We start from the raw sequence: 16,618 nt of genomic DNA, 5'->3' as shown, positions 1-16,618 counted from the left end.
GTACATTTTGCTCCTTGAAGTAAATAAAATTTACTAATTTTACAAAATCTCCTTTCCGTGGGAGCAAATCGCATGGAAAAATATTTAAGGAAAAGATCATTTTCCAATATCAAAAGAAGTGCCACAAAATTCTATAAAGAAAGATGTTTCCCTATGTTTGTACGCGGTATTTTTCTTACATTGGAGCAATAAGGTGTACCACTTGATTTTGTCTATGGGATGTAGTTTCGGTGTAGAAAACATCACGATGGCTTGAAAATCTTATTTCATCTTCAGTTATAAAATTTAAAATTAAAAAAATGTCATAGATTGAACAAATATATAAACATTTAAAAAATCTTGAAAACTGACGTTTATATAAATTATTACAAGATGTACTGTTCTTAGAGCTTGAAATTTTTGTTTTCTTCATTTCCACACATCTTGAAGTTGTGATGATAAGAGTAGAGGGTTTTCAAACGTTGGCATACTCTCTTTTAGAGGATTTTTAAAGTGCACCGTTAAGTAAAAGTTGACACTTTATATAAACTTTTTCTTTCCTTTATTGTTCATCCAAATATTGTCCATGTGATGGACGAGGAAGTAGATATAGTACGTAGAGATTAGGGATCCAAAAGTTGCTCATATGTATTGGAATCGGCCGATCTAGATTGAGTTTAGTGGGTTGTCATTGATCTTATTTTTACTTCTAGTCTTAGAAATTTTTTATTTCCCTAACCCCAACAACCTAGAACCTGCTTTTAGAACTCTAGTCGAGATTGTAGGAAAAGAAGTTGAGTTTATGAATAATTCTAGTACCGGTAACAAGTCGGGCCTCAGTTGGGCCAACCTTGGCTCTAGCTTGGCCCTAGTCCCTACAGGTCCGGCCCTCGCTTGACCTGACCCTAACCGGGCCATGCCAAAGAGGCCCTAGCCCTAGCATGGCCCTTGGCCCTGTGGGGCCAGTCTAGGACAGGCGAAATGTAATCTAAAAAAAAAAGAGAGAACAACAATAAAAAAAAAGGGCTATGGTTGAGGTTCTTGAGAAAGTTGCAAATTGAGTTGTAAAGAAGAAAGATTACATAAAGAGACGAGAAGAAAAGAAAAGGAGAGAGAGGGATGGATCTTGAATTTCTTAGATTAGATACAAAAAAAAAAGAAAAAAAGAGGAAAGAAAGGAGAAAGAGAGTTGGGTCTTGAATTTCTTAGATGATGCCGATGCTTTTGAGGCCCAGAACAACTCCAACACCAATGATGTGTCCCAGAGACCCACAAGCCAAGGTATCAGCCCCTGTGAAACCAGCAGGGTCCCCTGTTTGGAGACCAGAGTCCCTTCCCTCCAGCTTCAAACCAGCTGTGGCCTTCCTGTTTGCAGATGGTGCAAGCCCAAACCTCCCAGCAAATAGCATGAGGCTTGTTGATGCCACCATTATCTGCACCCCACAAGATTTAAACTCACTCCTTCTATATCTACTTATTGAAATTATAAAATAGGAAAATGGATATTTAAGGTACCCACCAAGTTAGTTGGTGAGCCCAAGAAGTCACCACAGCGAGCTCCCAATGCTCCTCTTCCTTTGTATGCTACTGGTTGCATGACAGCCTGAAATATATACCACATAAAGGACAACTATATTGTGATGAGATATTTGCATGTCCCTATCCTTATAATTACTGTTATTTAAACAATTCCCTCAATTTTATTATTTTATGTGTTTATTCGTTAATAAGCCATTTTATGAGTAATCATCAGACCCATGTCCTCCTTTTTGGCTAAATCATTTCTTTTCGGCACCACTTTAGATCTTCGAGATTTGATCTATAAATAAGGCTCCATGTCACTGAAAGAAAAATTATATTATTTTATATACTAAACAATATAAAATTTTATCTATAAATAATGGGAAAAGTTTATATGGGGTTACAACATTAAAATTTTATCTATAAATAATGGGAAAAATTTATATAAAGTTACAACTTTAAAATGTAGAATTATATATCTACCTCAAAAATCCATCGGAAAAGGTTGTTTTAATATTGAAATACCTTCTAATTAATTATCTCGATACCGAGATGTATGAATGCATATCAAAAAGATTTTGAGTCCTAAAAATAGTGCATCTTGTAACACATTATCTAGCCCGTCTATTTTCAAGATTTTCACATGTTTACACTAATGTATTCGACATTTGTGAGTTGTAAATGTAACTCTTGGATGCTTCCTTAAGGAAGTCTTGTTTCACAATAGTTCCATTGTTAAAAACGAATATCAATTAAACGAACAGCTAAATCTTGACCTCAAAACCATTTATTCACATAAATTAGCCTAATATTCCCTAAATCCGATGTGAAAAATTCCCACAATATTCAATAATGATGATTCTTCAAATTCATTACATACGCTTACCTTTAAGGGATTGTATATCACAAGACCATTTATCTTTTGTTAGAAGAGAGCCATAATTATAATTACTCTTCTCAGTTAGATATCAAATTAGATGGCTTGGGATCCGAAGTTGAATTATTTATTTATTTATTTATTTTAAGTTTTAGTTTACTCAACGACATTATCTAATAGACAAGATTGTTTATGACCTCCTTATGAAAAAAAAAAAAAAGTAAATGATTTTTTTATATACTTTTCTTACTTTTAAAACTATCCAAAAAATATATATTTTTATGGTATCTAAAATGCCCTCTTAGTTCTAATTCATGAGAGTATCAACTAGAGAGTCAAAAAAAAATAGGACACGATTTCTATGCAGCCAACCTGCATATTGTAGAAATACAGGCTTGGCAATAAATATATTTTTTAAGTATAATTTTATAGTATTTTTTAATGAATATATAATCTTTAAAATGGAAATCTTGAAAAAACAAAAAAAAATTGAAAACTAAAAATAATAGTTATGTTAAGAAAAACATTTGAACAGTTAATTACACATGTTTTTAGATGGAGCACCTCTTTGCATCCATCTTTAAGATGAATGTTTTATACCTACGGACTGCTTATTATAAAAATACGGTCCAACCTGCATGAATTAAAAAATAACTCCTTACCAATGAGTTAATTGTAAGCAAAGAGGAAAAGAGGTTTAGTGGGAAATGAGTACCATGCTCTGGGTGCGGCCCATGGCGGTGGTAGCCTTGAGGCCATGGAATTGAGGAAGACACGCAGAGACAGCAGCCATGGCCTTTGAAGTAAGCCTTTCGATTTTTTAGAGAGAGGAGAAAGAGAGATTGGGATCAGAGAGAGAGAGAGAGAGAGAGAGAGAGAGAGAGCATTTGTTCTGACGAGACTCAAAACAGGAGCCACAGGACGGTATTGTGGCTTGAATTGAGAGTGAAGATTTCTCATCTGTTTGTGCTGCTTACGTGAAAGACTTTAATTGGATCATGTGAAGATAAGCCGAAGTTTGGAGGGTCCTACCATTTTGAGTCCCTTACCGTCATACTCCTTTTTCTGGGGCAAGATTTTAAAACCTAGCGAAGCCAATCCGAATCTGCAATTCAAATAGGAAATCCGTCGGGACTGAACTAGTTTCAAGATGGTATAAGTCCTTGCTTGATTCTTCCTTAACATCCTTTTTTTTTTTTTTAACAAAAAAAAAACTTATACAATATTTTATTTAATCTCCTTAAAACTCTACCTCATAAATCCTATTTTAAATATTAATTTTATCTTTTTTGATCTTGATTGTCGAGCCAATGGTCCATCACGGATTTGTAGGTGAAGGATCTACCCCACTAATCTGGATTTTGAAACACTTAATTGTCGGTTTACTATATGGATAAATTTTGGGATACAAACTACATATTAAATCACTTCAAATCTATTTTCAGCTTTAAACCCAGGAAGTTGTAATGAAAAAAAAGAAAAAGTTCGTATGAGGTTGCAACCTTGAAGAACTAATATTGCAATAATCAGTACCTTCCATTTGAGGAATTGTATAGTATGAGACCATTTATCTTTGGTGCAAGGTCTAAAAGAAAGACCTATGTGATCTTTTATCGGGGAATATATATATATATATATATATATATATATATATATATATACATTTTTATGTTTTTTCACTCCTTTCTTTTGGCAAAAGATCACTTACATGTGGTCTTTATTATAATAGAATAAATTTCAAAATAAAAGCAAGATAACAATAAAACCAAGATCTTGACAACTTGATGTCATTGAAACAACTATATACTATGCTTGAGAATAAAAGATAATATTGCAAGAAACAAAATGAAGAGTGTTGGAGATTACCTCAACTGGGCTTATTACACCCCACACTGAGTCACCACCACCCGATGGCGCGGGATCAACGGTCTAGCTTTAATCTCGAACTATGAAAACAAATTTCAGCCAAGCCACACCAATGGAACATGAACTCCTTTGATCACAAACTCAAACCCTAGATGAATTCTCTTGGCAACCTAGTTTGAGAGAGATGGATTCTCTTTTTGCTAAACCCTAAAACCCTTAGTCATAAATCCATATTTGAGAGATAAGAGAGAAAAAAACTCCATTATCTTTTTGATAAAGATAATATCTTTTTATAGGCTTTGAATAAAATTAGGGTTTCTTAGGGTTTTTTTTGGCTTGCCTCTTCGTATGAGATTGAACATAGACCGTTGATCAAAGATGACTTGTGGGGTGAGAGATCTGAGCAATCCATTCCATAGATGGGTCATCAACATTATGGAAGGTGCATGAACCATTATCCCCCTTTCCTAAACCATTTTCTCATCGATAGAAATTAAATAAATTCAATCTAATCAAAATATTATGCATATCATAGATAACACAAGTCTACTCAATCTTTTCACTAAATATTTCAAAGATATATCAAGTCAATATTTAATCAATATCTTCCAACCATATTTCAAAAATATATCAAGTCAATATTTAATCAATATCTTCCAACCATATGGCCACATGCCATATCACCAAAAAAATAGGAAAAAAAATAAGGGCAGGGCGTGCCACCCAAGGGAGGTACTCATGGGCTCCACCTTCTAAAAATATGGCAGATCCATGTGCACAATGGGCCCCCATGATATTTTATATATTTAAAATTAATAAAAGGATTTTAGAATATTATTTGAATAGTTAAACAATTGTACAAGCAATATCTTTAATTTTATAAATCCAAAAATTATAAATAAAATATCCAAGGGTTCATAAAAAATTCAAATAATAGTCTTAAAATAAATTTCATAATAAAACAAAAACAATTAAATAAATTTGATGGGAAAATGATTCATATAGTTTAGGAATCAACAATCATGAGGCACTCCACCTTCAACTGCGGACTCCAGACCACACTTGCTTTATCAGATCGACCCAGTGTTTCCCATGAACCATAGTCAAAGTAGGGACTCATTAGCGGGTTGTCAAAGTCCGACTGATGAGCCAAGGGATCGTAATCCCAGTCTGTGGATTTCAGGTCCTCCCTTAGAGACGAGTCAAGGTCACCTAGACCTGATGCGACCATAGCTCTTATGGTGCATAGGGTATCTCTCGCACATGCACACGCTTTACCCTAAAAGGTGGAATTCTGGCTTTCTCGAACGATCTATCGATATGCATGCCGTGTGATGGCACATGGATGACACTTTGGCCCCCGTCTCTGTAGGCCACCATCACACACAAGGGTCACACAGTCCTTCGACTCACTCATCCGGGCATATTCTGAGACATCATCAAGGGCTAACTCATTAGAACCCTTCTCGATTTGTTCTTTATGCCCAGGTAATATGAGTTTTTCCCAATCGACTGGTCTAGATCGTCAAGCACAGTCCGGTATCTGCAAACATCGTTTGCTTAGTATGGTCCACGAGGGACTACACTCCCAATGAGTTCATATTTCACTATATCATTTCAGTTTACAAGTACTCATAAGGTCTTTAAAGGCCATATAAATCCAACATCTCCCACTTGACCTTTGAAGGCCTTACATTCTCTCTTTCTCACTTTCTCTCATTCCCATCTCTCTCTCCCAATTACAGTCTCCCTCAAGCATTTTTTCTTATTCTCTCAATACATTAATTATGCCGTTCGCCATCAATCATTTCACAAAAGGATTTCTAGAGGCAACACATTTTTCTCGTTGCTGTTCGGATCTCATCCCAAAAATGGTCGTAGCTCATCTTTCGCATCGCATTGCGAATCATGGACCTGTTATTGTAAAAGACCATCACGTACCCTCATCGCATGGGGTCGTATGTTCATGGGCTTAAAAGAGTTCATCAAATAAGCGGCTCCCTTTTGTAGCCATACAACCAGCACCAAACATTTGAGTTCCATGGGTGATAAATATTATAGTCTGTTGTTCTATTTGATATGTCAAATACTAGTAGATCCTCCCACTGGAATATTTAGTTCATCTGGATCTCGATCTTTCTCAATCTTTCCTCATTCCTTAGGTGATAAAAACATGGTTTTATATGCTTGGAGTTTTTATGGAATCTTGGCTCCTTTGACACACATATCGTCACCGTACTGTCGTAGAAAATTCTTACTGCCTCACAGCGCACGAGGTGAAAGTTAAGTCGATTAAAATTTTTTTTAATTTATACGGCCTCCTCGATCACCAAATAGCACTCCACGTACCCTGCCTTCATGGTGGATAATTTTTTCACATCTTGTTTCTTTGATTTCCAAGAAACTGTGCCCCCTCCAAGCATGAACACATATCCAGATGTAGACTTCGCATCATCTGGATCTATGAGATAGCTTTCACCTGTATATCTGAATGTCCAAGCAGCTAAAAAAAAACGTTGGACTGTAACAGCTCACACTCAATTATTGCACATACAACATATATGCATATATCATGAGGTAGCATATCAAATCTCATGCAATATGTAATTCAATACCTGTTGGTTTCACAATATGCAAAAACCTTTATGAGCCACAAAGATTCAACTACACTAGACATCTTGGTAGTAAATTCATACAAACTAAGTTATCTAATCAACACAATATGTGTTAGGGAAGCCCAGCATGATGGCATTCCTACAACATTCCCTATGGTTCAAAGTTTTAGGTAATCGATGATTCTAAATAACTAGAAATATGAGTCAAAGCATACAAGTATTTTTTTTAAAAAAATACATTATAGTTTTTCTCTCACTTTTATAAATACCTTCAAGACACAATGTTTTTCTTTTTAATAAAAAAAAATTGACTTGGTGTATATATATATATATATATATATATATATATATATATATATACATCCACAAGCAATAGTTATATAATAGTATGATAATTTAAAATGATTTTCATAAAGACTTAATGGACCTTGCAAGACTATGTGGTTTTCTCAAAACCATATTCATAGACTTAGGCTTTTTTCAAATCATCCAATTTAATTTTAAAATACATGTTTATCCTTCATAAATCATTCTACCGCATTCACCTTTAATTTCTTACCAAGTCAAGTTCGTGGCAACAAAAGCAAATCATATATACCATCTTATAATTTTATCCAAAATAAAGCATGACTAAATAATGTCTATTAAAGCGTTGACAAAATACTTCATTTTTGACAATTATAGAGAATTTATCAAGAGATCATCATCACATGCAACACATCATATTATAGATATTATTGAGAGGATGGTCACCAAGACTTAGTTCCATCAGAACTCTTCCTTTGTACTTACATATTTAAATGAGCCACACCCATCTCTCGTGTTTCATCTTTAGGGTTCAAAGCCCTTGATCAAATCACATCTTCAAGTGTATCACTACCTTAAGTAGTTCATACTCATGCATAAGAGACAGAAAAATACAAGGTATTCAAAACCGGTACTTTCAAATTTGTTAGCACTTATCACTTAATGTCCATACACTCCATACATATTCATAAAACAATTAGCCAAAATATAACCAAAGCATATTAAACAAAGTTATTAAATCCTCTTTCCTTATATGACTATACTATGTAATGTGAGATAGATTTCATACCTCAAAACCAAGTAGTGTAGTACTTGGGCTTTCTTGATTCATCGCTTTACTTGTCTGACAAGCTTTTGTGATATTGGAAGTGCATATAACTGATGGATAATATATTGGTCAATGGTTTCACATGTCACGAAGTGTCTATCTCTTCGGCACTTGGATTCTCTTGTCTTACACTGTGAAGAAAATATCTTTTTCATCCCATTATTTCAAATATCATAATTTTGATTCTCCAACTAATCTTTAGTGTTTCTATGCTACCACCTAGTCTCTCTATATATCCCTTCATTTCGAAGAAACCAAGATATTTTTATAGGTATTGTGTTTCTTCTTCTTTATGTTATTCTCCTATCGAATAGTCTTCACATAGAGTGTCATATCTTGTCAACTCTGTATTACTTCTCTTTGAAGTTTATTTATAATTAGGAATCCAAAGATGTATCTTAACATACCACATCTTTTTAATTTACTGCATAATAGAACTTGAACATCCCATGATGAAAATATGATATCTCTCAACTCATAGAGATTTAATCTTTGAATCCTTTTGAGTATTGAAATAGACTCAAAAATATAAAATAATACTCAGTTCCATCCCTAAATCATACCATATAGTGAGTTTTCGTTTCAGTGACATTTAGATCACAATGTAATTTTTTCAGCAGAAAATCAGATTGAACACCTCTCAATAAGAAAATCGTTTATCTCAATTCTCAAAGAATTTCTTCTTGAAATCTTTTATGTTGAAAACTAGACTCAAAACCAAATCATAACGTAATAGTTTGAATCCCAAATAATACTTTTCTTTAAAGAAATAAATAAGTGACATTCAAGTCACAAAATAAATTATACTGCAGAATTCCAGGATGAACACTATCTAGTAAAATTGTCTTTTCTCTCTACCATCATAGAATTTCCCTTTCAAACTAATTTTGTTTGAAATTAGAAAAATAATGATAGCACATACATTTCCACAAGCCTCATATGACTTTGTTAAGTAGGCTTGATAAATATAGCTATTCATGTCTTAATGAAGAATATATGAAATTCCAGAAAATTCAAGATGACCTATCTTCAATCCAAAATTTTTATTTCTCTCTTCCCATAGATATTTCTCTCTCAAATAAATTTTATTACAAATTAGACTCAGAATGAAAGTCTAAAAACTTAGTGTGAACTATAAAACATTCTGCTAAGAATAGAAATTAAATCTTAACTTTCAAGTCATGAAAATAATTTCCGTTGCAGAAAACAACACTTGCGCATCCTTCAATAAATTGATCATATCTTTCAAACCACAAGGGCTTTCTTGATGAAATTTTTTTTGTTTGAAAGTAGACTCAATTTTATGAGTCACAATCCAATTTCAGTAAGAAATAAAATTATATGATTGAGAAAAATCACGGAACTCAATGGACAGTTCTTGAATTTTGCATGGTCAGAAATGACATTTCTTAACAACTTGATGCCATTTGAAACAACTATACACTATGCTTGAGAATAAAGGATAAGATTGCAAGAAACAAAAGGAAGAGTGCTAGAGATTATCTCAACTGGGCTTATTACACCCCACACCGAGTCACCACCATCCGATGGCGCGGGATCCACAGTCTAGCTTCAATATCGAACTGGAAAAGCAAATTTCGGCCAAGCCACACTAATGGAACATGAAACCCTTTGATTACAAACTCAAACCCTAGGTGAATTCTCTTAGCAACCTAGTTTGAGAGAGATGGATTCTCTTTTTGCTAAACTCTAAAACCCTTAGCCATAAATCCATATTTGAGAGATAGGAGAGAGAAGAACTCCATAACCTAAATAATTAGGTTCTTTCACAATGTGAGAGAGAGATAAAAAGATAAGGTGTAGAGATTTTTTGGTAGAGACAATCCCTTTCTATAGGTTTTGAATAAGATTAGGGTTTCTTAGGGTTTTCTTTGGCTTGCCTCTTCTTGTGAGATTGAACATAGACCGTCGATCAAGGGTGACTTGTGGGGTGAGAGATTTGAGCCATCAATTTCGTAGATGGGCCATCAACATTTTGGAAGGTGCAAGAACCATTATCCCATTTTTCTAAACCATTGTCTTAAAAATAGAAATTAAATAAATTAAATCTAATCAAAATATTGTGTACATCATAAAATAACACAAGTCTACTCAATCTTTCCACAAAATCTTTCAAAGATATATCAAGTCAATATTTAATCAATATCTTCCAACCATATGGCCACATGCCATTTCATCAAAAAAATAGGAAAGAGAAGAAGGGTGGGGCGAGCCACCCAAGGGAGGCACTCATGGGCTCCACCTTCTAAAACTATAATGGGCTCATGTGAACAATGGGCCCTCATAATAATTTTATATATTTAAAATTAATAAAAATATTTTAGAATATTATTTGAATAATTAAACAATTGTAAAATCAATATCTTTAATTTTATGAATCCAAAAATTATAAATAAATATCCAGGGGTTAATAAAAAATTCAAATAATAATCTTAAAATAATTTTCATCATAAAACAAATACAATTAAATTAATTTGATGGGAAATTGATCCATATAGTTTAGGAATCAACAATCATGTGGCACTCCACCTTCAACTGTGGACTACAGACCACACTTGCTTTATCAGACCGACCCAGTGCTTCCCATAAACCACAGTCCAAGTAGGGGCTCATTAGCGGGTCACCAAAGTCCGGCCGATGAACCAAGGGATCGCAATCCCAGTATGTGGATTTCAGGTCCTCCCCTAGAAATGAGTTAATGTCACCTAGACCTGATGCGACCATAGCTCCTATGGTGCATAGGGGTATCTCTCGCACATGCATACGCTTCACCCTAAAACTTGGATTTTTGGTTTTTTCGAACGATCTATCGGTATGCATGCCGTGTGATGGCACATGAATGAGGCTTTGGCCCCCGTCTCTGTAGGCCACCATCACACACAAGGGTCATATAGTCCCTCGGCTCACTCATCCGGACGTATTCTGCGACATCATCAAGGGCTAACCTATTATACCTTTTTCGGTTTGTTCTTTATACCCAGGTAACATGGGTTTTCTCAATCGACTGGCCTAGATCGTCAAACATAGTCCGGTATCTGTAAATATCGTTTGCTTAGTATGGTCCACGAGGAACCATACTCTCACTGAGTTCATGTTCCATTATATCATTTCATTTTACAAGCACTCATAAGGCCACATAAATCCAACAAGGTCGCAATTACTCCCAGCCATTAGACGTCAAATTATATATCTTGGGATGAGTCACGAAGTTTGAGAAGTTTTTTTTTTTTTGAATTTTGAGTCTAGTCAATGATACTGTTAAAACCACCCAAATGAAATATAATGGGCAAGGGTGTTTGTAACCTCTTTGTATACTTTTCATCCAGTTTATATACATGGCATAGATTTAATACTATCTTAAAAGATATTTTTTGACACCGTCTTAAAAGACATGTTAAATGTAGATCGTCTCATTAAAATGAATGGTGTAGAATCTTAATTCCATTAGTAAGGTTGCAACTTTATGCAAAACTGTACCTTTCAAAAAAAGGTGAGATCTGATAATTTGTCGAGAAAGTAAAATTGAATTGTCCAACTCTACATAAACAAGAGTTTAAGATATAATGTTTTAAGCTTCAAAAATCCATTTTTTTTTTTGTCAAGATTCATTATTAAAGTGGTCAAAATTATCAACCTATACAATTTCGGAGCACAAACATGGATTTTACAATACAAGGAGATATTATTTGAATAGATATGTCGGCTAACACATACCTTTAAATAAATAATAGGGAAGTATATAATGACATTCATTTTCTCACAATCATGAGTAGCTATGCATGTAAAATTAGGTAATTCAGCGTGAGCCATTAAATTGTTGCTCATTGTGATCCATTGGTACTTCGTCTGGATAACACCACTGCGTTCAAGTTCAAGCGAATGAGAAAGAAAAGAAAGAAGGAAGCATGGCAAGAACCATGCCAACTCTTAAAAAATCCTTTATCGGGATTAGAGCGAAGAAATAAAAAAGGGTGCAGTTGGCATACGAATGTATATGTAGGTGTAGAAGTAAGGTGCACTTTCATATTTTATCATGGTATATAATTTTGATGTAAAATGTTCTTAAGATTATCTCAAAATCTATTTTTATATCTAATTATAAAATTTTAAATTTAAAAAATGGTTAAAATCAATTAGAGCTATAAACATATGAAAATCTTGAAAATGAATGGTGTAGATAAGATGTTGTAAAGTGCACTATTTCTGAGACTTAAAATCTTTTTATTTTTCATGGTCATACATCTCGATGTCGAGATAATCAATCAAAGGGTTTTTCAATATTAAAACTACCTTTTCCGATAGATTTTTTATCTGCATCCATAGTTCTACATTATAAGGTTGTATCCTTATACAAACTTTTTCCAATAAGAAATAACATATTTTCAGCTGCCCAATTTCACGTCTAATGGCTACGTTCATTGTAGTCCTCTTATACTAAAGATAAAAGGTCTTATATTATATGGGAATTATCGACAAAGAAATGACATATTTTCAACTGCCCATTTATCTTTTGTACAGAGAGGTCACAATCATTCTTACCCTTTAAATTTTAAAATGGATGATTATAAGAATATCATTTAAAGAGACACAAAGTTCCAAACAATAAATTCTTGAACTTTGTGACTTGTTTCAAACCATCCAATTTGACATCTAATAAGTGAGAATGATTGTGACCTTTGCATACAAAAGATAAATGGTCTAATGAATCTTATCATCTAAAACTCATACTTTTATTTCATGGTAACATTAATATAGTGTTTTTCTCTAACAATAATCATTCATGGTCTTTTCTCCTCTCTTTGAGCGCCCAAAGGATATATTGTTTCTTTTTTTTTTTTCTCCTCATTTCACAAGCAACCCATGAATCTTTAACTTACGTAATAGGCTCTTTCCCTATTTCAATAGAGAAATCCGTGTGACACCCAGAGAAAAAAAAAAAAAAAACCACTCAAAAAGGAAAGAAAAAAAAGACACTTGGGAAGGAAAAACATCTATCAAGAATAATAAACATAATCCCAAATCTCTAAAGTCCAATCAAATATATAACAGTAGCCATAACCACTAATATCTAATATAGAGAATAAAAAAAATAGAAAATTTCTAAAAAATTCACCTAAGAGATGTACTATATAATTTATTTTTTATTTAATTTCGAAAGTCCTATCAAAGTATACATGATCATGAGTTGGAACAGTTGAAAAACAGATAAAACACGTAACCGTTGATAAATTAGACGTAGCCACAAATCTTCATCGATCTGGTGGTATCTCATCTTGATGGCTTCCAACAATGGTGGGAGAGAGCCGAAAAAACCAAAAAAAAAAAGAAAAGAAAAAAGAAAGAAGGATAAGCTAGATGTATATTGACAAGTTTCTCTAGAAAATGTTAAACAAAAAAAATAGAATATGGAATGCCATTTGCCATTTCACAGTCCAAAGTGAAAAGAAGAAAACAAAATGCACCAGCCGGGAATCGAACAAAAAAAAAGAAAGAAGGATAAAGCTACATGCATATTGACAAGTCTCTCTAGAAAATGTTAAACAAACGATTGAATGTAGAATGCCATTTCGCAGTCTAAAGTGAAATAGAAGAAAACAAAATTGCACCAGCCGGGAATCGAACCCGGGTCTGTACCGTGGCAGGGTACTATTCTACCACTAGACCACTGGTGCTAATTGATATTCCATGGTCAACAAAATTTAATATAAAGATGTTTAGTTTGCCCGCTGGCTTGCTTCCTTTATTACCTACAAATACTTTCTCAAGTAACTGCTCCATCTAACTTCATATGCACAAAGTCTTTTATATTGAATATTACTTTTCCCATTCGGGGCACACTTTTTATATGGAGGGTGTAGTTTGTATAAGGCGGAGGCAATAAACAATCAAAGTAAGGCTCACCTTCAAATAGTGCCGAAATATATTGTTTCAGAATAAAAAATCTTTATGATGACTTGATAATTTGTTTTCATCACTACCTATAAAATTTAAAGACTAAAAAATAGTGTAAATCGAATAGATCTATGAACACTTCAGAATCTTGAAAATTGATAGTCTAATTAATACATTACAAGATATATTATTTCCAAGACTTGAAATCTATTTATTCTTATATACATACATTTTGAAGTTGAGATAATCGAATTTGAGGGTCTTTCATTATTAAAATAACCTCTTCTAGTGAATTTTTAATGTGTGACTTAATTTGATTATTTAAGGCCTAGCCATAATGTAAACTTTTTCCTTATATGTATCGATCTTAGATAAATTATGTCTCCCCTCTCCTAGCATTTTGATCTTAAGCTTGTCATGCTTAAGATTATTCTTTTTTATTTTATGTATAAATCATCATGAAATTTGAGGTATGGTCCATTCTAATAAGGTTACTGAAAAAAATATTATAATAGAAGTATTTTGGTCATATTCTATCAAAAGTATTTTTTTAAGTGCTCTCTTATTACAACTAGCCACACCCACATTTAACGTCAAGATGATTTAAAAAATACTAAGTATATAAAATACTCTAAATCATCTGGTCAAGATCAAACGATGAGAGACGAATTTTTTTATGATACGATTGAAGTTATCCAGCTATCTCAACTATCCATTTAAATTAAGCAACCTTGTTACATTGTCCCCCAGGTAACAAAATTGAAGTATTTTCTCAAGATCAACTTCTAGAATCATTGGATTACTATTTCCCACATCCAATTCATGGCTCTACCTTCAATCTATTTTTTTTTGTGGGAATTTTTTTAGGGAAAAGTTTATATAGAGTTGAGGCTCTAAACAATCATATTAGAGCCTACCTCAAAAATTTTATTAGAAAAATTTGTTTTGATGCCCAAATGTTCTCAAATTGATCATCTCGATATCAAGATGTATGAACATGAGAAAAAAAATAGATTTCAAGTTTTGGAAATAATGTATTTTGTAACACATGTTTGGATCGTCAATTTTCAAGATTTTCAAGTTTTCATAGATATGTCGATCTACACTATTTTAAATTTTGAAATTTTAAAATTTATAAATAAAGATGAAAATATATTTTAAGACTATCATAAAGATTTTCACTATTGAAACCACATTTCTCGATACTATTTGAAGGTAGGCTCTAATTTGATTGTTTAGAGCCTAGGCTCTATACAAACCACACCCTTTCTTTTAAGTGCGTGTATTATGAGGTAGCGTGACTTGGGTTGTGTCACAAAGTTCAAGATTTTTTTAAAAAAACTTTGGATATAATCAATGATGCACTCACAACCATCCGATTTGAAGTATGAAGGATAATAATGATTGTGCCATAGCATCGAGGCAATCAAAGAGTATTTTGTATGGAATCCAAAATTGGCTTTTAATAACAAATGAATAAAGATGTATATCTAAGGTTATCTAAGTAAATCTGAGAAATGTGATCACAAATAAATCATGAAAAATTTTGATGGTAGCTCTTTTGGTAATCCGGGTCCAGTTGGGTTTGAGGGAGAATTGAGAGATTCAAATGAATAAGTTATCTTATCTTATGCGGGGCCTTGTGGGCTTTCAACGTCAAATGAAGCGGAGTTTCATGGTATTTTGCGGGGCCTAAGATGTATTAAAGGGAATTTGAGAAGGCTACAATTATGGTGGAAGGCGATTCCCATAATGTCATAAACTGGTGCAAGAAACTTTTAAGTCCTCCATGGCAGTTTTATTCGATTTGGGCAGAGATGGTGAATCTGAGTCAAGGACTTCCTCTCACTCTTTTAATCATGTCTACTGGGAGGCAAATGAGATTGCGGAAGGGTTAGCTAAGTTTGGGGTCTCACTAGCTGAGACAATTGTCGTTGATGAACCACTTCAGGTTTACTATTCTTGTAATATTTTTGAGCAATAAAACTTTGTAATAATTTTTTTTTTTTAAAAAAGATAATAATGATTGTATTCTCCTTATGCTCAAAGTAAAGGAAATTGGTTTGATAGGGTTGCAGCCCTATCGAAATAAGTAAAGCCTCACCTCATAATTCATTGAAAATTAAAATATGTACATCTAAAATAGTATATATTATAATACATTATCTAGACCGTCCATTTCACCCTAAAAGTAAGCGTTCATATATCTGCAAAATCTGTATTATTTTTTTAGTTTTAAATTTTATTGTCAGTGTTGAAAATTAATTTTAGATCCATCATGACGATTTTCATTATCGAAAGTACCTCAAACAAATTAAAAAAAAACATTCTTTCTAAACCCCCTCTCCCTCCCCATGTTTTTCTTTCTCTCTCTCCATGTGAATCTCTCAAACCCCTCTCTCTCTTTCTAAGTACTTCTCCCAACTCTTTCTCACTCTCTCCCCATGCTTCTCCCAATCCCTCTCCCTCTCCGTTTTCCCCCATTGCTAGGGAACAAAACTCAAATATGCCTTGACATTTGACAAACCTATGGGCATAGAATTCGACTTCATTGCAACATAATGGTAACCATCTTGTGATTTTCCTCTCCTCGTGAATCTCCCGAACCCTCCTCTCTCTCTCCGTACTTCCCCAACTCTTTCTATCACACTCTCTCCTCATGCTTCTCCAAATCCATCTCTATAATCTTCCCCATTGATAGGGAACAAAACT

The 16,618-nt window shown here is 33.5% G+C and overlaps 1 protein-coding gene and 1 non-coding gene across 2 annotated transcripts; both read right to left on the bottom strand.

Annotated features, from left to right (window-relative positions):
- Positions 1 to 1,011: 1,011 nt before the first annotated feature.
- PSAK (photosystem I subunit K) lies at positions 1,012 to 3,271 on the bottom strand. The gene is made up of 3 exons (XM_006843615.4): positions 3,093 to 3,271; positions 1,499 to 1,582; positions 1,012 to 1,412 (listed from the first exon to the last, which is right to left on the bottom strand). Exons 1-3 carry the CDS (start codon positions 3,168 to 3,170, stop codon positions 1,185 to 1,187), a joined length of 390 nt encoding a protein of 129 aa, XP_006843678.1. The 5' UTR covers positions 3,171 to 3,271; the 3' UTR covers positions 1,012 to 1,184.
- Positions 3,272 to 13,615: 10,344 nt separating this feature from the next.
- TRNAG-GCC (transfer RNA glycine (anticodon GCC)) lies at positions 13,616 to 13,686 on the bottom strand. The gene has a single exon. It is a non-coding gene; the product is annotated as a tRNA-Gly (tRNA).
- Positions 13,687 to 16,618: the final 2,932 nt, after the last annotated feature.

This window comes from Amborella trichopoda, chromosome 8, assembly GCF_054954075.1.
Source record: "Amborella trichopoda isolate Santa Cruz 75 chromosome 8, AtrichopodaSantaCruz75HAP2 v2.0, whole genome shotgun sequence".
Taxonomy (NCBI): domain Eukaryota; kingdom Viridiplantae; phylum Streptophyta; class Magnoliopsida; order Amborellales; family Amborellaceae; genus Amborella; species Amborella trichopoda.
This window is presented reverse-complemented; position numbering and strand designations above follow the sequence as displayed.